Source organism: Rousettus aegyptiacus, unplaced genomic scaffold (genome assembly GCF_014176215.1).
Source record: "Rousettus aegyptiacus isolate mRouAeg1 unplaced genomic scaffold, mRouAeg1.p scaffold_m13_p_14, whole genome shotgun sequence".
Taxonomy (NCBI): domain Eukaryota; kingdom Metazoa; phylum Chordata; class Mammalia; order Chiroptera; family Pteropodidae; genus Rousettus; species Rousettus aegyptiacus.
In genome coordinates this window covers 14,254,055-14,275,500 of record NW_023416289.1, presented here as the reverse complement: position 1 = coordinate 14,275,500, position 21,446 = coordinate 14,254,055, and the positions used below count along the sequence as shown (strand labels likewise).

At 56.1% G+C, this 21,446-nt stretch overlaps 3 protein-coding genes across 17 annotated transcripts; 2 read left to right on the top strand and 1 right to left on the bottom strand.

Annotated features, from left to right (window-relative positions):
• The first annotated feature begins 59 nt into the window (after positions 1 to 59).
• On the top strand, positions 60 to 5,409 carry FBXL8 (F-box and leucine rich repeat protein 8). Its single transcript, XM_036231492.1, has 4 exons — positions 60 to 164; positions 1,739 to 1,925; positions 2,489 to 3,753; positions 5,301 to 5,409. The coding sequence occupies exons 2-3, from the start codon at positions 1,777 to 1,779 to the stop codon at positions 3,459 to 3,461; spliced, it is 1,122 nt and encodes a 373-aa protein (XP_036087385.1). The 5' UTR covers positions 60 to 164; positions 1,739 to 1,776; the 3' UTR covers positions 3,462 to 3,753; positions 5,301 to 5,409.
• On the top strand, positions 3,764 to 13,819 carry HSF4 (heat shock transcription factor 4). 9 transcript variants are annotated; one of them, XM_036231486.1, is made up of 14 exons: positions 3,764 to 4,498; positions 5,099 to 5,207; positions 5,301 to 5,428; positions 5,530 to 5,654; positions 5,916 to 5,991; positions 6,108 to 6,172; positions 6,707 to 6,809; positions 7,093 to 7,220; positions 7,348 to 7,575; positions 8,074 to 8,179; positions 8,278 to 8,343; positions 12,349 to 12,655; positions 12,797 to 13,144; positions 13,248 to 13,819. In XM_036231486.1, the coding sequence occupies exons 1-14, from the start codon at positions 4,376 to 4,378 to the stop codon at positions 13,253 to 13,255; spliced, it is 1,920 nt and encodes a 639-aa protein (XP_036087379.1). In that variant the 5' UTR covers positions 3,764 to 4,375; the 3' UTR covers positions 13,256 to 13,819. The 9 variants fall into 9 exon arrangements, with proteins under 9 accessions (XP_036087379.1, XP_016018824.1, XP_016018816.1 ...); XM_016163338.2 differs by lacking the exons at positions 12,349 to 12,655; positions 12,797 to 13,144; positions 13,248 to 13,819 and adding exons at positions 8,480 to 8,549; positions 8,832 to 9,292 and having other exon boundaries at positions 6,707 to 6,805; positions 7,066 to 7,220; positions 7,452 to 7,575; XM_016163330.2 differs by lacking the exons at positions 12,349 to 12,655; positions 12,797 to 13,144; positions 13,248 to 13,819 and adding exons at positions 8,480 to 8,549; positions 8,832 to 9,291.
• Positions 13,686 to 21,432, bottom strand: KIAA0895L (KIAA0895 like). 7 transcript variants are annotated; one of them, XM_036231488.1, is made up of 8 exons: positions 20,351 to 20,883; positions 18,678 to 18,686; positions 17,921 to 18,541; positions 17,695 to 17,838; positions 17,283 to 17,415; positions 16,096 to 16,401; positions 15,907 to 16,004; positions 13,686 to 15,020 (listed from the first exon to the last, which is right to left on the bottom strand). In XM_036231488.1, the coding sequence occupies exons 3-8, from the start codon at positions 18,488 to 18,490 to the stop codon at positions 14,856 to 14,858; spliced, it is 1,416 nt and encodes a 471-aa protein (XP_036087381.1). In that variant the 5' UTR covers positions 18,491 to 18,541; positions 18,678 to 18,686; positions 20,351 to 20,883; the 3' UTR covers positions 13,686 to 14,855. The 7 variants fall into 7 exon arrangements, with proteins under 7 accessions (XP_036087381.1, XP_016018843.2, XP_036087383.1 ...); XM_016163357.2 differs by lacking the exons at positions 18,678 to 18,686; positions 20,351 to 20,883 and adding an exon at positions 20,903 to 21,432; XM_036231490.1 differs by lacking the exon at positions 18,678 to 18,686 and having other exon boundaries at positions 17,283 to 17,379; positions 20,351 to 20,885.
• Positions 21,433 to 21,446: the final 14 nt, after the last annotated feature.

Genomic DNA, 21,446 nt, shown 5'->3' with positions numbered 1-21,446 from the left:
TCGCTGCTTCCGGGTGTGCGCGGAGCGCAGGGGCGGCGCCCCAGCCCGACCCTCCCAGTCCCGCGGCGTCCCGCCCCTCAGACTCCCCGCGGCTCCTTCCCGCCCACTCTCCTTCACCGCGAGTCCCCAGCCTCAGGGCAAAGCCCACCTGGTCCGCTGAGCAGGTAAGACACTGGCACCCGAGGCTAGACGGCAGGAACAACTGCTCGCGGCAAGGGACTTCGGGGAAGTGAGGCTCTTAAGAGGCCGTAGGTCTTGAGGGTGAGAGTTGCCCTGCTTCTTCTGTTGGCGGGAAACGGACGGATCGACAAGGGAGACCCCAGGGACCAGAATTTTCTGATGCCTTCTGGGGGGTCGAGCTCGATGATCTTTGATCTCTGCTACTCTGACACTCAGGACGGGGTGCCGTTGGGTACCAGGTTCAAGACTGATCTAGGATATCTAAAGCTCCAGGATACACGCACAAATTACAGCAGGGACCGTTAGCCTGGAAAATAGGAGAAAGCAGAAAATTGGCAAGTGGTGTGAAACGTTATGTACGAAAACCTTCGACCACCTTAAAATAAGATCGGCAACTTCAAAGAGGACGCACACTTTCCGAAGCCTGCCACCCGAAAGGCGGCGCTCGGGTGTGGGTCTTCGGAATTCCAGCTGAGTCTAAACCGCCCAGCCGGCGCCTGGGCTTCTTGAGGGTCAGGATAGCAACTTGAATTCAGGGCTCCTCGGGCTCCAGAGCCCCAAGCTTTTCTGCCACCGTCATTTCAAGGGAAACACCCAGGACGTCCCTCCCCCCAACCCGCGAAGTGGAGGAAGGGACGGAACCTCCCCGGTTAGGGCGGATTTGGCGGTGCCCCACCCGCGGCACCGCTTCGTGATTGGTTTATGATCCCTGCCAATTAAAAGTCTCTGATGCGCTCACTCTATTAACCCCATCGTCACTCTCTAGTGACTGGCAGGGCTAGGACCGGGTTTCTCGACTTGGGACAAGTACAGTTAAACGGCGCTTCTTGAAATTCAGATTTTCAGGCCACACTCTTTCTAGAGAGCCTGATTTAGTAGGTGGGCCCGTGGAATCTGTATTGCGAACAAGTGTCCGAGTAATTCTGCAGCCCCGCGCTGTCTGAGAAGCCTTCATTTCAGTGGTCATACAGGTGGGGCTTGGGTCCAGTTCTTCCTTGTACTCAGGGTGGAAGTTGGAAAGGAAGAAGTTCAGTGACACCTATAAGATTAGTCTGGGCAGCTCTGAGTGTGTATATAGGGAGGCGGGGGAGGCAAGGTGGGCTCTCTGAGCCAGGGGCGGGGTCTGTGCAACCACCCTCCAGCTTCTCCAGGGAAGACTTTAGTAACTAGGAGAAATATCCGATAACATCGTCCAAAATCAGGGTATTCAGCTTTATCGACTTTGCGCATAGGTCTTGGTTGCGTTCTTTCTAATACTGCATAAAATGGGAATATTTTTCAACAAGTGATAATGTAGTTTAAAGGAGAATCCTTCAGCATCCAGGGTTGACTTCATGATCGCATAGGGCCCCATGCTTGGTTTAATAACTTGGTTAAACACAATGCTGTCATTGACTTGAAATTCTGAATAATGTTTTTAACAAAGAGCACTGCATTTTCATTTTGCATCGGGCTCCACAAATTGTTAGCAGCTCCTGGTCCAGCATTTCTACACGTAGGATCCAACATTCTCAACACTCTGGTCTTCCTGAGCCCAGAGACGTCCCTCTGTCTCCAGGCAGGAACTGCTGGGAGCAGTGGAGCCCCCAGGCGGCAATGGTCCAGCCTGGAGAACTACCTGAGGAGGTGCTGGCACTCATCTTTCGCCACCTACCCCTGCGTGACCGTGCTGCTGCAGCCAGGGTTTGCAGAGCCTGGGCTGCTGCTGCCACCTGCAGCTCCGTGTGGCACAACACGAACATCAGGTGAGCCGGCTTCTCTCCTTTCCCCTGCCACCCTCCGCCTTCTCCCTCTCTCCGTGGAGTCAGGGATTGGGGAGATTCAGCGACTCTTATAAAAAGCATATTAAAAAGCATAATCATTACCAACATTCCTTGATCACCTACTGTGTAGCAACCATTCCTGTAGGTGCCTTATATAAATTAATAGATAATATTATCTCCATTGCACAGATAGGAAATTGAAGCAGAGATATCTGACCACTTTTTGCAGGTCACTCAGCTAAGGAATGGCAGAGGCAGAATGTGAACTTGACCATGCATCGCCTCATTAGAGACCATTGAGAAAGCCCGGCTTCTAAATATCATTAGCTTTCCCTGCCAGGGTTTCAACTTCTTGCAGAGGCATCTGACGTTTTCTATCTAAAGGGATAGGGTGGGAGTTCCCTCCTAGCATTAGTGGCTACCTTGGAGCAACCAAGCCATGGTTGGGACTGGGAGGTGTGTTGGTAGGGGGCATAAAGAGGAGATGGTTTCTGGCACTCAGGCTGAGGTGCCAGATGCCTTTTCTCCACCGTTCAAACCTCAAGTTGCGACTTTGAGCGAGAAGACATGCTGCTACCATATCTATCTGCCTGCCTGGACCACGTTCACAACCTACGGCTGGAATTTGAGCCATTGAGGGAGTCAAGCCGCCGGGCAGCCACGGAGTTGTTGATCGCACTGGCGAGCCGTTCCCCAGGGCTTCGAGGTCTGCGCCTGGAGTGCCGCGGAGAGAAGCCATTCTTCGATGCAGGCCGCGACGTCCTGGACGCAGTGCACAGCATCTGCCGGGCTGCCCATGCGCTGCGTCACCTTGACCTGCGGCGCTTGCCCTTCACGCTGGATGACGCGCTAGTGCTGCAGGTGGCACGTGGCTGCCCTGAGCTCCGCAGCCTTTTCCTAAACAACAGTACGCTGGTGAGCAGCGTAGGGCCGGGCTCGGTGCTCTACTTACTAGAAGCCTGCCCACGTCTGAGCGTCCTGGGCCTGCACCTGGCCAGCCTGTCGCACACGGCCCTCGAGGCGCTGGCGGCGCCAGACCGCGCTCCTTTCATGCTCCTGGCCCTGCGATGCGCGTGCCCAGAGGACGCACGCGCACCCCCATTGCCGAACGAAGCCTGGGCGGCATTGCACCACCGCCACCCTGGACTGGCCGTGGAGCTGGAGCTGGAACCGGCACTGCCCGCCGAGAACGTGACGCGTATCCTGCAGTCTGCTGTGCCGGTGGCTGCGCTGCGCCTCTGCATCTCTGGGGACACTGTAGGTCCGGTGCGCTTCGCAGCGCTGCATTACGCCGCAACATTGCGCGTGCTCGAGGTGCGTGCCGCCGCCTCCCCCGACCTCGACGCTGCACTGGAGTTGTTGGCGGCGCGCTGCACGGGCCTGCGCGAAGTGCACTGTTTCTGCGTAGTGCGACCCTCCGTCCTGCACGCCTTCCTCTCTCAGTGCCCGCGCTTGCGCAGCTACACACTCAAACTAACGCGGGAGCCGCATCCCTGGCGGCCCATGCTTGTGCCGTGATGAGGCTAACGTGCCAACCTGCCCAAGCAGACAGGTGACCTCTGAAATTTTGGGTGGGTTTGCCGACACACACGGCAACTGCTAACCCGTTCCTTCAGAACTCTGTTGCCCCTTGTACCTCTCGGAGATTGGGGGCGCCCTGAGTCTGCTCTGTGCTCTCAACATCTGCAGACGCCTACTACCCGGTAGTGGGATCACCCTCCTACAGCCTACCCTCTCTGCAAACACTGTTAACTCCGCGCCCCGGCGTGGGGTGGGAGGGGAGGGCACAGGTGCAGGCTAGGCCTCAGAGGTGAGTGTGAAATAAATTCTGCAGTGTCTCTCCGTCCTGTGAAAAACCCGATCGGCTCTAGAAAGGGAGGGCGGAGGTGGGAAGAGTCGTCTGGGCAGGGATGTAAGAGATGGAGACCTGCAGATCTGGTGCACTAATGCGGCTACGGGAGTCGGGGCGGTGCACTCTGCATCCTTGAAATGACAACGCCACAGGGTTCGGCGGGAGGGTGTCTGCTTCTCAGCCCCCTTCCTTCCCTGCTCCTCTCTGCTGGCTCTAGCCCAGACTTCATTGTGCCTACGGCATCGGCTTCTAGGACTTTCCCAGCCCACATCAGGCCGCGCGCGGGCTGTTTCTCCTGAAGAACCACGGGGGAAACGGCGGGCCTGAGAAGGATGGAATTCAAACTCAGGTCTCGCCCCCCACTGCACTTCTTCACAAACATCGGGTCCCAGCTGCCCTTTCGGTCTGGTGGTGCTGCGCCCCGATTTGAGCCCCGCCCTGCGGGTTCGCACGTGGCCCCCACCTGACCCCGTGCGGGGAGGCGGAGTAGCGCGGGGCGGGTGGCAAACACAGCACTTTCTGCGGCTTTGACAAGCCCGCGGCGGCGGGGCGGAGCGCTTAGCCCGGCCGAGACTGCGCCATGCAGGCAGCGCCAGCCGCGCTGCCCACGGAGCCGAGCCCCAGCCCCGTGCCTGCCTTCCTCGGCAAGCTGTGGGCGCTGGTGGGCGACCCCGGCACCGACCACCTGATCCGCTGGAGCCCGGTGAGGGCTGGGGCCCTTCGATTCCCCCAGTGGTACCCGGGATCTCTTCAAGTCAGTGAACGTCCACGCCCACCCAACCCCCGTCCCGGACTGAGATGTGGGTCCTTGGATTCAGTCGTCCAGGATAGTTTATCTTGAAGGGGGTGTGCGAGATAGAGGTGAGGCGACTTCCTGCGGGCGGAGGAAAGGGTAGGAGCCATCTGGAGACCTAGAGCCTAGACCTAGAGGGATCTTTGTTGTCATTTAGTTCCCACCCCCACCCCATCAGACAAATTGGAAAACAGAGACCAGAAGAGAAGGGCTGGGTCTGATTCTAGCTCAGGTGATGCTGGTCTGGGACTCATTTCAGGCTGTAACCCATATCTGGCCTATGCTCCTCCTTTCTGTGAACCGAACACAGAGTCTGGGTCGGGCTGGTTGCCCCAGGCTAGGGTTCAGAGCTGGTTCTAGTCTGGCCTCCTCTCGTGTCCCCATGAGCGACAGTCTGGGTCCCCAGAAGGAGTGCGAGTGTGTGCGCGGGCCGGCCGTGGGCGGGCACGTCTCACGGTGTCTGTCTGGCCTCCGCCTGCACTATGGGTGGGAGGGCGGCGTTCTCCGCAGAGCGGGACCAGTTTCCTCGTAAGCGACCAGAGCCGCTTTGCCAAGGAAGTGCTACCCCAGTACTTTAAGCACAGCAACATGGCAAGCTTTGTGAGGCAACTCAACATGTGTGAGTCCCTAGGGCTGGGCGGAAAGCCAGGGTGGGTGACTTGGTGTTCTGGGATGGGGAAATTTAACACCCCCTCCTCCCCCAACTCCCTAGACGGGTTTCGGAAGGTGGTGAGCATTGAACAGGGAGGCCTGCTCAGGCCTGAGCGCGACCACGTCGAGTTCCAGCACCCGAGCTTCGTGCGCGGCCGCGAGCAACTACTGGAACGCGTGCGGCGCAAGGTGGAGTGGCCTGTGGAAACCAGCCAACTCGGGAGGTGGGGTGTTGGGACGGCTGGTCATGTTCTAGGAGACTCAGGCCCGACGGTGTTTCCCACTCGCAGGTGCCTGCGCTGCGCAGCGACGACGGCCGCTGGCGCCCCGAGGACCTGGGCCGGCTGCTGGGCGAGGTGCAGGCTTTGCGGGGAGTGCAGGAGAGCACCGAGGCGCGGCTGCGGGAGCTCAGGCAGTGCGGGGGAGGGGGCGGAGGAGGGTGGGGAGGAGGGGGGCTTTGGGCGAGAGGACACCGCCTGCCAGGCGGTTCCAGGCGGCCGCTTCCTCTCTCAAGCCTTGCCGCTTCCATCCTGACTACTGGGCCGAGCTGCGGAATTCTCTTCTCTAAGGATGGATGATCATCCAAGTAGTCTCGGGTTGAGGTCTGCCATTGTGTGGGGGGTGGTGACCGGGAGAACTCTCAGATGCCTCAGCACCCTCCCGCACCTTCCCCCAGGCAGAACGAGATCTTATGGAGGGAGGTGGTGACGCTGCGGCAGAGCCATGGTCAGCAGCACCGGGTCATCAGCAAGGTGTTCCTCTCCCTACGCCCCACTTTCTCCACTCCTGAACACCCCCTTTCCCAGTCCTCTAATCCACCTGGAAGACGAGGTCCAAAGGATGAATTAACCCTTTGCTTCCTCTTTAGCTGATCCAGTGCCTCTTTGGGCCACTTCAGGCGGGATCGAGCAGCGCAGGAGCTAAGAGAAAGCTGTGAGTGAGAAAGCCAGGGATACTCACCCACCCCACCCCGCCTTTCAGCACCCTTCTTGCTGAAGGCACGATACAGGGACTCCTCCTCCAGAAACTCTTTCATCAGGAATCTTCATTCTTTCCCACTGTATCAATCTTCCTTGTCCCATGGCCATCTCCCCAAGTCCCCTTCCAGGACTTTTTCCCTCTTCCCCCAACTTCACCATCGAATCTCTCACTCTCAGATCCCTCAGTTACAGAACTCTATCCCCAAATTTCCACCCCAGCAGCCCCTACCCTCTCATCCCGAAGCATCCCTACATCAGAGGGTCCGGGATTCAAACCATGCTCCCTCCCTCCTCTCTCTACCCCTAAAAGGCCCCCGTCTCTGGGGGGAGCCCCTTCTGCCTCCAGCATGTGACTGATGCCCTGGCAACAGGCCTCAGCTCTGCTGACTTGGCTGCTGGGGCCTGTGGGAGGGACGTGGTGCAGGCTGAGGGGCATGGGAGATGAACCTGCCCAGCCCCCTGCTGTGTGCCCCTCCACCTTGCACAGATCCCTGATGCTGGATGAGGGGAGCTCATGCCCAACACCAGCCAAATTCAGTGCCTGCACCCTACCTGGTGCCCTCCTGCAGGACCCCTACTTTATCCAGTCGGTAGGTTTTGCTTCTCCTCCCTTCCCTAGGGCACTGCTGGGCTTATGGAGAGCCTATTCCTTTTCCCCATTCCTCCAAAAGAAGAGAAGATGGAGGCCAGGCTTACCCCCCGTCCCCCACCTTCCCCACCCCCGCCACACACACACACACACACACCAGACCAGACTTCCCAGCATGAACTGCAAACCTTCCCCCTTAGAACTGGTCCATATGGGCACCAGTTGGATTCTGGCTTACCTTGTGGCTTCAGGTAAAGGACTGGGCCTATCTATTCTACTTACAGCCTCTCCCAGAGACCACCTTGGGCCTCAGCAGTCCTCACAGGGCCAGGGGCCCCATCATCTCTGACATTCCAGAAGACTCTCCATCCCCTGAAGGGGCAAGGCTTTCTCCCTCCAGTAGTGGCAGGAGGTAAGGGAGACACAGACAGGGGCTGCACTCTGGGGAGCCTGTGGGAGAGGGCCTGGCAGCCCAGATGGCTGTGTGGGTAGGGGAGAGGTCAGTGCCAGGGTCTGGTTGAAGCTTTTCTCTGGTGCAGGGAGAAGGGCCTGGCACTGCTCAAAGAAGAGCCGGCCAGCCCAGGGGGGGAAGGCGAGGCTGGGCTGGCCTTGGCCCCAAACGAGTGTGACTTCTGCGTGACAGCCCCCCCACCGCTGCCTGTGGCTGTGGTGCAGGCCATCCTGGAAGGGAAAGGGAGCTTCAGCCCTGAGGGGCCCAGGAATGCCCAACAGCCTGAACCAAGGGGTCCCAGGGAGGTACCTGACAGGTGAGCAGAGACTCTTGACTCTTGACTCTTAGCCCTGTGGGCCACTTTTGCAGTTAGACTAGCACTAACTATGCCCCTGAAACTTCATCTTTGTCTGCCCGCTTAGTGGCTAAGGGGAATGTTGGGCACCATAATCTGACCTGATTTCTTAGAGTTGCTTTAAGGAGTACCAGCATCAGAGGTCCTGGAAAGTGGAAACATCTCTGTGGTAGGGCTCAGTTCATTGGGGTGGTTGTAAAGACTTTAAAGTACACAACAGTTTAAGAAGCACTGGTATTGAAAATTGTATAGGGAAGGGACACATCCCAAGACTCCATCTCCATAACCCAAACCTCAGCCAAAAGTAGGAGGTGGAGGCACTCTTATGTGCCCATCTATGTGTGTGTGCCTTCTAGCATTTTCTAGATTTTGTTAGATTTAGATCCTGATGCATCCAGGTTCCTTAGGAACCTAATTGGGGGGTGGGGTGGGGTGCCAACAGCAGTTCTCTGTGCACAGGGGGCCTCTGGGCCTAGAGAGGGGGGGCCGGAGCCCAGAGAATCTGCTGCCTCCAATGCTACTTCGGGGCCCCCCTGAAAGTGTGGAGCCTGCAGGGTCCCTGGATGTGAGTACACCTTCAGCAGGGCAGGGGCATGGGGCTTGGTGGGGTCCAGCTGTTTGTGCAGCCCGGGGAAGGCACCATTGACCTGGAGCTCCCCCCAGGTGCTGGGCCCCAGCCTCCAAGGAAGGGAATGGACCCTGATGGACTTGGACATGGAGTTGTCCCTGGTAAGATAAGGGTGGGAAGGGCGGGGCATTAGGGGGTTAGGGGTTGCTGAGGCAAGTCCTTTGGTCCATGGCTGTTTTCTCTTAGCCAGTGCCCCAGCTCTCCTCCCCAGCTGCTTCCTGGGGTTCTCCCATGCAGATGCAGCCCTTGGTTCCAGAGAAGGGTGAGACTGAGCTGGCAGTCAAAGGGTTAAATTCTCCAGGCCCAGGTAATGGTTGTGGTGACTTGGACCTGAGGGAGATCTTGATTGGCCTGAGTTACCATGATTGGATGGGCTGGGTGGTTTGTGTTTTGAAGGAGGAGTTCAGCTGCCCTGCAGAGAGCTACTTAAGCCACCCATCCCCTCACCACTGGATGAGAGTGGTGAGGTCGAGAACAGATATTTCATCCTAACTTACTAGAGGGAGGGCAAGGGAGGTGAAGCTTTCCTTTCCCAAAGAAAGGAGAGGAAACTGTTTCTCCCTGCTGAGCACAGCCTCACTCCTCCTAGGGAAGGACTCTGCCCTTGGGGCACCACTCCTGCTGGACATCCAAGCACCTTTGGGAGGCCCAGCTCTCAGCCTGCCTGGAGCTTTAACCATTTACAGCACCCCTGAGAGTGGGGCCTCCTACCTGGGCCCTGGGGCCGATCCCTCCCCCTGAGGCCTTCTTCACTCAGAAGCAGTTTGGCTGAGGGGCTGGCCTGTAGCCCCACGCCCTTCCTTCTTGGCTTCCCCGCGCCCCCTGGTGGAGGCTGAGCCAAGATCCTGCTACTCAGCAGCCCCTTTCCATTATGAAGTCCTGCACATAAACCGCATTTTTTTTCTGTGTTTCTGGTCTCTTTTCTTTACCGACCAGTGAGCACAGAAGTCATGGGTGGTGGCGGGTGGTGGCTGGTGGTGGGTGACTGCATTCGTAGAAGCATCCTGATCCTAGGGCTTTAATGAAGAAACCCTTAGAGAGTGGAGTGCTTGGGGAACCTGCTTCTAGTTCTCCTGCTTAGGCCCGGATTCTCCAGCCCAGATACAGGGCTGTTGCGTGGCCACTGCAACCTCTGGGAAGTGGAGGCTCCGGAGGTCACACCCCGCTCGGCAATTCATTGGCTTTATGATTCTCAGTAAGCTGGTCCACTTCTTTGAGCCTTATCTGTGACAGGTAAAGGGGGGTCGATGAGAATCTAGGGATAAAGCGCCTGAAAATTGCCAGGCCAGAGTGGGCGCTGAGTGCTAGCGGCCGCACCGCCCGCTTGCTGACTCATGCGGCGCTCCCGGTGTGGGGAGGGAAAGCGAACTACGTGTACGAGCCTAAGCCTTGCGGGGCCTCCAGCAGCCTGCCTCCGTGCAGAGTAGTACTCCTGCTCTTCCCCACCACCTCCTGGTCCCACCCCCTCCCAGTTCCCGGCAGCCCTGGCAGCCTCGCCCTCACCACAGCTGCTGTTCCCACCCCCACCCTGCCCAGCCCTTTCTGCCTTGTCATCTCCAACCCCGGCGAGGGTGAGGCTAGACCCGTGAGTGGGGCCGCCCGCCCGGAGCGCACCAGACTGGGAGCCCCACCCCGCCCGGCTGGGGGAGGGAGAAGAAACAGATTAGGCAGAATCCGTGCCGTGCCCCGCACCAGCAGCTCTCCAAGGAGGTGTGTGAGCCCCGCCCCTCCGCAGGACTCAACTGTGGGACTCGTGGAGGGGAGATGAGGGCAGCCGGTGGTCGGACCTGCACAAAGGCTCTCTAACAACAGAGCTGGTGCGGCCAGGTGGGGAGTGGGGCCTAGACCTCCCTCTGAGCCTTGAACCTGGAGCTGCCTGGTACCCCAGGAAGGACCTGGCCTGTGACCCTTGAAGGACTAGCCGCGACATAAGTTCGGTACGGTATTTACTTCTGAGCATTGAGTCTCACAGGGAGAGCCCAGACCAGCAATGGGGGATTCTGTGCCCAAGACAGGACAAAGGATAGGAGTTGGTATAATGGGAGGAGGAGGCTAACATAAAAATAACTTGGGGAGGAATGAAGGAGAATGGAGGGCCAATTTGACCTGCCCCCTCCCTCTCTATACCTTTACAAGAGTAGGTTCTGTCCCCTCTCTCTTCTTGCACCTGTGATTTGAGGACAATCTCTGGAAGCCTCAGCTGAAGAGGGCAGCAGATCCATGTGTACACAGTGCAGTGCTGGCAGTGCAGTGCTGAGGATGTCTACTGTTTACTGGGGTAACAGGAGATGAAATGGAACCAGTCTGCCTATGACACACTCAGGCACTGGGATGGACAAGAGGGCATTTGAGTCTTGGAGGATGGGCCCACAGCATGGAGGAAGGAGGAGGCTATTCTTGGCCTAGGGAACAGCATACGCAAAAGTTCAAAAGTGCCAGGGGCTTTGTGAGTTCTCCCAGCACTGAGTGGTGGAGGGAACTGAGGGAAAGCCTGGCTGTCCCAGGGTATGGGAGAGTGGCTAGGCCAATAGTCTGTCTGAATTCGCTCTGATGGGCGGTAGGGAACAGGGGACAGGTAGTTAGGGCTAACATTCTGCTTGGCAGGAGAACTCGTATTTCAGTATGAAGTCAGATTACAGTTCTGCCACTTGGTCTCTGAGCTTGTTTTCTCATCTGTAAAATGAGGACAATAAATTCTGCCTGGGAGAGTTGTCGAAATCACTGTGGAGGTGATAAGATAGGAGAGGTACTCAGGCTGTCATAGGTGATGAGGTGATCATGGTGAGGTTAGGGGTGATAGGACATTGATGGAGAGGATGGAGGGGGAGGGGCAGGGGGTATTCCTAGTCTCTGATCAGTGGCCTTGGTGGAAGAGCTGATTCTTCAATATGGCCAGGAGGGGTGAAATGACCAAGGAGGCAAAGAATGATACCAGGTAGTAGTTAGAGAGACCTGGGAGGCAGTATGGGGACTATGACCAAATCCATTCTCCTAGACCTACAGCCAAGTAAGGAAATAGAGGAGGAACTCCAAAGGGAGGAGGAGACCAGGAGGGTGCTATGTAGACAAAACCAAGGCAGGAGGAGATGGGCTGAGAGAAGGAGTGGTCCAGGCCTGATCTCTTTGCTCCTTAATGCCAGGAGCCTGGCTGCCTGGGTCAGGCCACCCAAGAGGGAATGGGTCATCATTCTTAATTGTCAATAAATGGACAAAGTGAATTAATTTCTGCCTAACACCTGCTGTTTGGTAAAGACAGTCTCTCAAAATGTGAGGACCCATGAAGGAAAACGGTAAAAGTTCAGCAAGCATTTGTTAGTAGATTTTATGAGCTGGGCCCTGGGTACTTCAAGGTGAAGCAAGAGATGGTTGTCATTCCCAGGGCAGCAGGGTGACAGTTGGGTCTCGAGTGATGTAAGATCATGGTCAAGAGCTAGGACTCAAGAGAATTCAGGTATCCCTGCTCAGGTATTAGGGAACTAGGAAGGGCCATTTGACTACATTAGAGTTACAACATGGTAGTGGCATTGATGGGGGCAGGGCAGAGTGTGCGGGGGCCAGACCTCTCCTGGAAAGATGGACCTCGGGGTCAAGATAAGGGGTCTAGATCTCCTCTGGTATGTGAGAGGAGCAGGTGAGGCTCTCAGCACTTTGTGCTCTAGATGTGGAGATTTGGATCTAGGCTGAAGGTGAAAGGCTAGACTGTGAAAGTGATGAGGATGATTGAGAATTATTCAGCAGATAGACTGGAAAGGACTTGATTGCAAGCTGGGCGTGGGGCGTTGCTGGTTATGGTGGATAAGCAAGTTTGGGAAAGAAGTTAGTTTGGATAAACTAAGTCTGAACAGATTGTGGAATCTGCAGGCAGCTGGGACTCAAAAGGGAGGGTCTGGTTGGGGAGAATGGTCATAGATAAGGGTTTTGGGAAAGCAGAGAGGAGTGTAGGGCCACAGCCAATGTTTAGGGATCCAAGGAGAAGCCTGAGAAGATCTGACAGAAACATCTGGAGAGGCAGGAGTGCAAGGAGTCCTGTGCTGCGGAGCTGTACTGCTGCTGGGGTCAAGGGTGGCGGAGACCCGGCCCCCACTACGTCCCTCCTCTACCCCTAGGCAGTCCCCACTATGGGCAACGCACAGGAGAGGCCATCAGAGATGATTGACCGCGAACGGAAACGCCTGGTAGAAACGCTGCAGGACGACTCTGGTCTGCTGCTGGATGCGCTTCTGGCGCGGGGAGTACTCACTGGGCCTGAATATGAGGCTTTGGATGCACTGCCAGATGCTGAGCGCAGGGTGCGCCGCCTGCTGCTGCTGGTACAAAGCAAGGGCGAAGCTGCCTGCCAGGAGCTACTGCGCTGCGCCCAGCGGACCGTGCGTACGCCCGACCCCGCCTGGGACTGGCAGCATGTCGGCACTGGTGAGCACACGCTCCAGACAAGGACTAAGTCAGAGTAGGGGGCGTGACGGAGGCGGAGTTCTAATCTCCTGCAGATGGGTGTATGCAGGGGCAACTACAGAGGGGTAAATTGAGCCTAAGACATTCCCACCTCTTCCCCAGGCTACAGGGAACGCAGCTATGATCCTCCATGCCCTGGTCACCGGATGCCTGAGGCAGCTGGCTCAGGGACTCTATGCCCTGGGCTGCCCAGAGTTTCACACTGTGAGGAGACCGGAGGTCCTGAGGGCTCTGAGGCAGTGCAATCTGGAAGCCCGGAGGAGCCTGAGCCAGAGGTGGGAGCTGAGGCCTATGAAGGGGCTGACCCAGAGTTGGGACCCCAAATGGACCCAGAACCTGAGCCAGAGGCAGAACCAGAACCTGAAATGGAACCAGAGCCAGAGCCCAACCCAGAGCCAGAGTATGACCCAGAGCCTGAACCAGACGTCGAGGCAGAAGATGAGTCTGAAGGTGTGAAACTGACTAAACCTGGTGCCAGGTTGGTGGGAGGATGTGGCCCAGGAGGCAGAGGGCAAGCCCCACATGACTGACCACTTTCCCCCTTCATTTCTAGATTCCTGAATGCCAGAGCACTGACAGGCCACTGCCTGCCCAAGCTGGATAAGACCTGAGATCCTGCCCTGGCAAGGTCGGTTGCCACAAAAGGCTTGCCTGGCTCAGTATTCACTGGAAGTGAATAAACTCCAGAGGGTCAGCCTGGGATTTCTGTGATTCTTGCTCTTTGCCCAGAAACTAGGGTATTGATGTGCATAGCCCTATGCTCCATTGCTCAGTTCCCAGCCCTATTCACCAATAGCTCAAGTCCATCCCTGAGGGACTAACCTGGGCCTTTTTACGTTCCTGAACCTTTGGAGGCATGTGTAATCACCAGCCCTACTCCGTGGAAACCCTGGGCTTGGCGCAGAGAGAGCTACTGCTCACAGCCTTGGGAAGTGAGATTAGGAGAGAGAAAGCGGAAGGGACCTTGCATAGACAGAAACCACACACCTCATTGTAATTGCTATTTTAATTGTCTGCCTTCTCTCAGGACTATAGGAGCTCAGTGAGAGTTCTGACCAGTAACTGGCACACAGAAGGCGCTCTCTGCATATTCACTGACTAAATGAATAAACACTTTCCAGCTGTGTTTCCAAGTTTTACAGATGGGGAAACTAAGGCCAAGAGTGGGAGTGGGACTAGGTTAACCTCACACAGCTGAGTCTGAGGTAAAACCGGAAGCAACTACTATTTCTGTACCTCTCCTGGAACAGGAGGGGCTCACGACTTGGGACAACTAGGGGCCTGCCCCTTAGGCTTGGCTGTGGCTGCAGCCAAGGTATGCCAACCTCTATCAGAGACCAGCTGTGTGGGCAAAGACAAGGACAGCAGAGGCCAGAAAAGGGAGTAGGGGCAAGGCCAGGTGAGTGCTCAGGCTTGATTTGCAAGGCCTGAAGGATTGTGTGTGTGTGTGTGTGTGTGTGTGTGTGTGTGTGTGTGTGAGATGAGAGTGGGGTCAGCAACAGTCAATGCCTTCCAGAGGAGCCCTGTTTCCTCTCACCAAGACTTCTACAGCTGCTGCTTTCCAGCCCCAGGAAAAGAGCACATAAATAGAGAAGAAATGCATTATGAATGGTAGAGGCAAAATGCTGGAAAGCACATCCCAGCCCAGCTGGGTCTCTAACTACTAGGACCTCTGTCCATTGAGTCTGTGTGAAAGCCAGGACCTCAGGCTCAGGCAATCACCCCAGAAGAAGGGATACCCCCACTAGGACCCAATGAGAGGTAGACAGCATGAAAGCTGAAGGAGCACCAAGGGGCCAGGTGGGGGAAGGGAGACTAGAGTACACAGACACCCAAAGCCATCTCATGCAAAGAACAAGTTTCTACTCCCAAACTAACCCCCATTCCCATTCATGCTCATCTTCCCTGCTGCCCCCAGGCTTCCCCTCTGCTAAAAAGATAGAGGCAGGAGGGCAGACTCAGTTTGCCTAACATGCTGCTGGTCCCCAGGCCCCAAGGAACACACACCTACTAATGTTGCTGCTCCTCCTGAGATGCTCCTGCCCTCCCAGTCCCCCAAGAAACACCCAGGCCATGGAAGCACAGAGCAGCCAGCTTCATGTTCTGGGGGTTGATCTGGAGCCCTCTGTCCAGGGCCTCTGTTGATAGCCTTCAACCAGCATCAGTCAGGAAGCAGACGGCCCAACTCCGCTTCATCCAGCCGGTTGGTGGCCATGATGTGCTCCAGCTGCTGCCGGTACCTTGCCAGGTCCTGCATGAAGTGGGGCACCCGGGTATTGTCCAGCACCCCATGGGGCCGCAGGTGGTCTACATCCTCATAGGACACCTGCAGGGAGGAAGCTGGGCCTGAGGGGTAGGCAAGGGCACTGGTTTTCAGGAGGCTGATCCCAGCTCTCTACCAGTGGCTCACTGCCCTTTGCTCCTGGAACTCTTCTTTGTCTCCTGATCCACTCCCAATAGTATGTATCCAACTGCCTTCTGACTACCTTCCCCTGGATAGCTCTCAGGCACTTCAGACTCCCCATATTCAACACTGAACTTCTGGGTGCCACCTTATGCCAGCTCCACCCTCCTCATAGTCCCCTAGGTCAGATTCCAGGGAGGGAGCTGGGAATCTGTCACCCTCCCACTGAGAGTGGCCACTGAGTTCAAGGGATTCCATTCTCTGAAGAGCACTCCAGCTTGCTCCTCCCTTTCCAATTGCATAGCCACTGCCCTATTAGCCGAGACCACCATTAGTTCTGTAGGAATAATTGGAAAGTCCCCTTCCTCTTTCCCCTGCACTCCCTTCCCTAGGCTTCTCTCTCTAATCCACCTCCCATGAGACATCCAGAGGGAGCCTTCTAAAGTAAACATCTGTGCCACTCTGCCTAAAGCTTCTCTGATTCTCCATTGATATGGTAAAGTTCACCTTCCTCAGCCTGGCACAAATACCCAATGCCAAGGACTTGATCCTTGGCTATTTCTCCAGCCTCCGTCCCCAGATTCAGATGCAGTATCTACATGCGTGCGTACACACACACACACACACACACACCTGCAGGCTGGGTCAAGCACCTGCCAGACTGTCATTTCACCTCCTGTGTTCACCTTCCCCCACCAGAGACAGTTGACACCCAGTCCTCAGTCGAGCACCCATCAGAGGTTTAGGGAACACTACGCTTAGGGGAGAACTTGCTGGGACATCTGAATACCTGTGACCGGTCACTCACCTTGCCCAGCGAGGTCAGCAGCGGAAAATCGATGGTCTGGCGGTGCCGCAAAATGCGCACAATGCCGTCCAGATACACCTGGTCCTTGCTGAAGCAGCCTGTGGGCACCGTAGGGCCATGAGCCCCTACGCCTGAAGCCACCCCTGTCCCCAGCCGCAGCTCAAGGCGGTCCCCAGAATAAGCACCCACCGGGCACCGAGGTGTCCATCTGACCACGCTTGGCACGCACGCAGTACTCCCAGCGCACGTCAGCGTCCTGCACGTAGCGCGCCAGGTCCTGGAAGAGCTGGCGGAAGGACATGTGCGCGGCACGGTGGATCGTGTAGTAGAGCAGTGCTGCACGCCACAGGAAGGGCTGCTTTCGGAACAGCACGCTGTGCAGGCTGGCCAAGCCCTCCTCAGTGGGGTTTGCCGGCCGCAGCCCATACTGTAGCCGGCCCTCGGCATTGTGCCAGGGCTGCCGTGCGTTGTTGACACCCCGCAGGTAGTGGGTGCCTGTGGGAGGGAAAAGGGGAAGCCGCACTGGTCGTGGCAACCCAGGACCCACCCTGCTGTACCTCTAGCAAGTGACACACATGTATCTTCATGCCCCTGGACTCAGACTCTCACATGAGCCCTCTCTGCCACCCCTGCCCCAATCTGTATACTCACCCAACCCCAGGTAGCATGAAGACCCTGCTAGGATGAACTCTCACCCAAAGACCCACAGCCTGACATGCAAAAATCCTCCCCAATGGGTCCAGGGCCACACACACAAAACTCAAACTCAAAATGTCCCCCAGTCCCCCTCCAACCGAGAGAGAGGCAGGAACTCACACACCACTTCGCCTGCATCCTGCATGCCCATGTCATTTTAACAGTCATGCTGCTATTCCCAGCAAAAACCACCTTTTACCCAGAGCAACAGGATTCTTGATGAAGAGGGACAGACCAAATAGTAATTAGTGTCAAGTGCTCTCCTTTCCAGCCTGGCCTTTCCCTTCCTAAACCCAGCTCTGTGTGTCCTCAGCCAGTTCCATTCCTACACTGGAGGGCCCGAATGTTGGCTGGGCTAGTGGGACCCTCAGGGTTCTCCCTCTGGCTGGTTGGGACCTCAGCAACCTTGTCTCCACTGTCAAGGGAAATTAGAGAAATAGTGGAGACAAAAAAAGATACCCAAGAGGACTGAGAGATGAGGGTGAGCCCAGAGAGTGGGTAGGCATGTTTGGGCCTACCTCTATGAGCCAGAGGGAGGAGGTGACTACTCACAAAGGGAAAAGGCCCATCTTCAATGGGAAAGTGGAGAAAGGGGGTGGGTTTACTGGGGCCCCTGACTGTCCCCCACATCCCAGCTCACTGTCAACCCTACATGCCCACCCGCCTACCCACACACTGACCGATCTCATGCCGCAGCATGCCCTCCAGCCAATACTGGCGGGCTCCAGTCAGGTTGATGGCCAATGTTGGTCGGCTGTTCTCCACCATCATCACTGCCTGGGACAGCAGGTCTTCACTTAGCTGCACCACAACCTGCAGGCAGCAGCAGTGCCCTGAGCCATGACCACTAGCCCTGGGGCCAGTGTGCAGATGGACTCACTAATGCCACAGGGCAGCCAGGCCATATGGTTGACCAGGACACCTGCCCTTCACCATGTCTGCTAAGAGCCAGCTCCCACCTTACTGGGGCAGGGAGAGGGGCTTGCCAGGGATCACTAGTTGGCCAGGTGTGGACCTGGGCCTGGCACTACCCACTGGATAGCCCAGTTTGGGGCATGTAGAAGAGGGGCCTCACAAGCAGGGCAAGCTTACCTCCCCAACACAGCCTTCTTTCTGCATGTATTTGCGCACAATGGACCAGATCTGGCACTTGGTCAGCAGCTGGCCCCCAGTCGCAGCCTCAAAGCGTTCATAGGTGCCAAACTTCTCCAGGACAGCTTCAATGATGCCAACTGCCTGCACACAGGGCCACAGTGGCTGGTCAGGCCAGGCCGCTTGGGTGGTTAGGGCCAGGGTGAGGTGGGCAGGCTGGACTGACCTGATGGATGAACTGTCCAGAGGCCTCACAGTACTTCTCCAGCACAGCCATAGGCATTGGTTCCTGGTACTCAAACTGTGGGTTGTAGGTGTAATGGGACTGGAAGAACTTGTCCCGCTCATGGTCCATGTTAGTTGGCCGCAGGGCCACCAACATGCAGGGGCTCCTGCTGGAACCACGGCCTATATCCTTTCGAGTCTTAGCAATGTGAGGCAGGGAAGCTGCAGACCGCAGGGTGCCTCCACCTGGATTCCGTCCTTGTCTAGGTAGGGCCCGACCCTGGGTGCTACTTCCCCGCCGGCCAGTACCATTTATGGTGCAGGTGCTCTCACTGCGACGCATGTGGCCACGTTGGCCCAAGCGCAGCTCTGAGAAGGACTGCAGCTCAGGCTGGGGCTGCAGGGCTGAGGAGACTGACAGAGCCAGGGGCAAGGCCAGGGATCGAGGCCAGGGGTACATCGGTGTCCCATCTTGGTCTGAGGGCTTCAGCCTATGGCCCAAGGATGAGGGACTGGCTGGTGGGCTGGGGGGTGCTTGCTCATACACCTGAGCCCCTGAGTCCAGCACCATCCTGGGGGTCACATCCAGCCTGGTCACTCCAACGCCCCACACTGTCGACTTCTGGGGACACAGAAGGGCACGTGGAGGCCAGCATGAGTGAGTGTGGCCTAAGGACCAGCAGGCCCTGTGATCCACAACTGCCCTTGCTGGGTCCCCATGGTTCTGGGTGGCTGCCCATTTCCTCCAGCAGGCTTACCCAAGTGAGCTGGACAGGGAGAAAGTAGAAGGAAGATGGTGGTTCCTGGGACCCTACTCATTATTCTAATTCCTGTGTTCAGGGACTATCTAGGCTGGAAGCTGGTACAGTATTGCCTCCACTGCTGGGTTGATAGGTGAGTGGGTCTCCCTGCCTTCTAACTGCCTCCTACCCCTCCCCTCCCACCTGGCCCCACCCACCTCCTCCAGCCCATTGGGCCTCAGTCAATTTGAATGCCTGCCTGCATGCCCTTTCCTTAAACTAGTCCCTCTACCTCCTGGAATGCTCTCTTCTCTGCTGGGCCATCTGTTCAAATCCAATTTAGAATCAGGTTTTGTGGGGCAGAAGGAAACTTCAGCAAACCCAAGCCAATCCTTGGTCTGTCCCTTATCAGTGGGATCCTCCTGGTTAGTTGAGGAAGTCACCCCCAACTCTATGCTAGGGCTCAGTCCAATCCAGTCTCTCTCCAGAGACTGACTGAAGGCTCCAATCTCTGAACAATGTTGCCCACTTGGGAACACAATTACAGCATTTCTTTTCTCTCCTATATCTCCCACATCATCAAACTCTTCCTCTCTGCTAGATTCTTTCCATCAGCATAAACATGTCTGTTATTTCTCTGTCTTAACCAAACAAAACAAAATCCTCACTTGATCCCACACTTCTCCAGCAATAGCAGTACTCTCTCTAGCTGTTCCTCATTGTAGTACAACATGTAAAGTATCATCTATACTCACTCTCCAGCTCTTTCCTGTTCTCTCTTAAATTTTACTCCAATTAGGCTTTTCCCCTCAATTTCTATTGAAACTGATCTGACCAAGGTCATCAATGATCTTCATGCACTTCATACATGTTTCATCCTGGAAACATGTTCTCCACCTGGCTCCCCAAATCTCCTATCTCACTGGTTGTTCTTTCTTGCTCTTTCTTGCTAGTCGTCCCTGTCTTCCTGACTTCTTAACACTGTACTGCGCTAGGGCTTGGAAACAGCTATGGAAACTTTTCTTCTTCTCCACTCATGCTCACTCCTGAAGTGATAGCATCTACTCTCATGGTTTTAAAACCATCAGCCCAAACTTCTTTCATTAACTTCAGACCAGTGTTGTCAGTTCTCAATTCAACATTACTGGAATGTAGAACAGGCATCTCAAACTGAACACATTCCCCATCTGAAATGTTTTCCCTTCATATAACTGCATCTCACTTTCCTCAAATTTCTACACAAATGTTACTAGAAAAGCCTCCATAAAATACTCTATAAAATAGTAAACCTCCTCTCTCCTCTCCACCACAACCTCCCCTTCCCCACATTATTGTTCTCTGTAGCAGGTATCACCATCTGAAGTACAGTACATTTTTAGTTATGTTTTCTCCTTCCAAATGTTCACTGTCCCCAGAACCCAGAACAGTACTTGACCCAGAGCAGTTGCTCAAGAGCCCTTCTTCTTTTCAGAATTGAAATCATTCTTTCCATGCACTTTGTTTCCCCATCTAGACCTGATCCCCCCTGTCCACTTCTTTCCACCCTTCCTAGCAACCAGCTGATTGAAAATATTTCAGGCCTCAGGCTTCACTCCCCTCAACTATCTATATATTTTCCTGGACTTCTCACTGGTCTCTGGGCCTCTACCTGGACAAGTCCCCGTCATCTCCCCTTCTTTCCTTCCACCTACCTCTTCGTAATTACCAGAATAAGCCTGTTTCTTTCATGTCTCATGTCCTTCTGCCGAGAATGCCCTTCCAGTGTTTCCATGGAGCAAACCTAACCATTTTTCGGGACTTGGGCTAGGCTTCACCTGAGGCTGTTATGGTGGTAGCCTAGGTCCGTGTCCTTCCACCATCTCCTGAACTGAGGACAGGGATGCGTCTGATTCACCCGCATGACCCAAGCACCCGGCACTAGACGCAGAATGAATGAAAGATGGCTGGGGGAGGAACCCATACTGAAGGTGGAGTCTGGTGACAAATGAGAGGGTGTGGTCTGCGCCAATAGGAAACTCCGAGAGAGGAACGTGGAAGAGGAGCCAATGGGAATAGGGAGAGAGAAGAGGGGCGTGACCTGCAGCCAATAATCGGCGGGCGACGGGGCAAAGGGCGTGCCCAATGGAGGGCGGGACCAGAGGACAATGGAGAGGGGATTCCCTGGTAGGTAAGGCGGAGTCACGTCGCGCGCCTTCTTGGCCTCTCAGGGGTAAAAGGGTTCTGTCCTCGTGCCGCACCCCCACCTGTTCGCTGTCCTTTTCGCTGCCGCTGTCCCCTCTCTGAAACACCGGTCGCCAGCCGCCCGGCCCGCGGAAGTTGACGCCGGGGACGCACGCACTCGGGCGCGCGCACGCTCACGCGAAGGCTCGCAGATTCGCGTCAATCTACACGGCGGCGCGCTCCGGAGAACACAGCTAGAGGTGGGGCTAGGCGGGACAGGGAGGGTGCTGTCCTCCACCCAAGTCACGTTCTTGGGCCGGGCATTGTCTTGTGCCCGCCCTCTCTACGAGGGTCAGACAGGTTTCAGGGCTTCAGGTGGTACCCCGCAATCGGAGTCAGGGCTGTAATGACAAGAGCTTACTGCCCCGGCGCGGACACGTGGAGATCTAGTCCGCATACAGTGGCGGAAACCCAGGTACTTGGTTGGGCAAGGATGCCGAAATAGGTGGGGCGCAGCCGGATATATCAGGACTGGAGCCAGGATACTTTAGGCGTGTCACTGCGTGTGGACCCCGTAATCTTCACGGACACTTTTACTTCCTTTTCTCCCTTCCCTAACACACACAA

What these genes read in the sequence shown, in the direction of transcription:
- FBXL8 (XM_036231492.1), top strand. Translation starts at nt 1,777, where the DNA reads ATGGTCCAGCCTGGAGAACTACCTGAGGAGGTGCTGGCACTCATCTTT. An exon ending in TGGCACAACACGAACATCAG is followed by an intron (nt 1,926 to 2,488) that starts GTGAGCCGGCTT and finishes TCAAACCTCAAG; the next exon opens with TTGCGACTTTGAGCGAGAAG.
- HSF4 (XM_036231486.1), top strand. Translation starts at nt 4,376, where the DNA reads ATGCAGGCAGCGCCAGCCGCGCTGCCCACGGAGCCGAGCCCCAGCCCC. An exon ending in AGCCTGCAGGGTCCCTGGAT is followed by an intron (nt 8,180 to 8,277) that starts GTGAGTACACCT and finishes AGCTCCCCCCAG; the next exon opens with GTGCTGGGCCCCAGCCTCCA. An exon ending in CTGGCAGCATGTCGGCACTG is followed by an intron (nt 12,656 to 12,796) that starts GTGAGCACACGC and finishes CCTCTTCCCCAG; the next exon opens with GCTACAGGGAACGCAGCTAT.
- KIAA0895L (XM_016163357.2), bottom strand. Translation starts at nt 18,490, where the DNA reads ATGGTGCTGGACTCAGGGGCTCAGGTGTATGAGCAAGCACCCCCCAGC. An exon ending in CTGGACAGTTCATCCATCAG is followed by an intron (nt 17,839 to 17,920) that starts GTCAGTCCAGCC and finishes CCCTGTGTGCAG; the next exon opens with GCAGTTGGCATCATTGAAGC. An exon ending in CATGCTGCGGCATGAGATCG is followed by an intron (nt 16,402 to 17,282) that starts GTCAGTGTGTGG and finishes TCCCTCCCACAG; the next exon opens with GCACCCACTACCTGCGGGGT.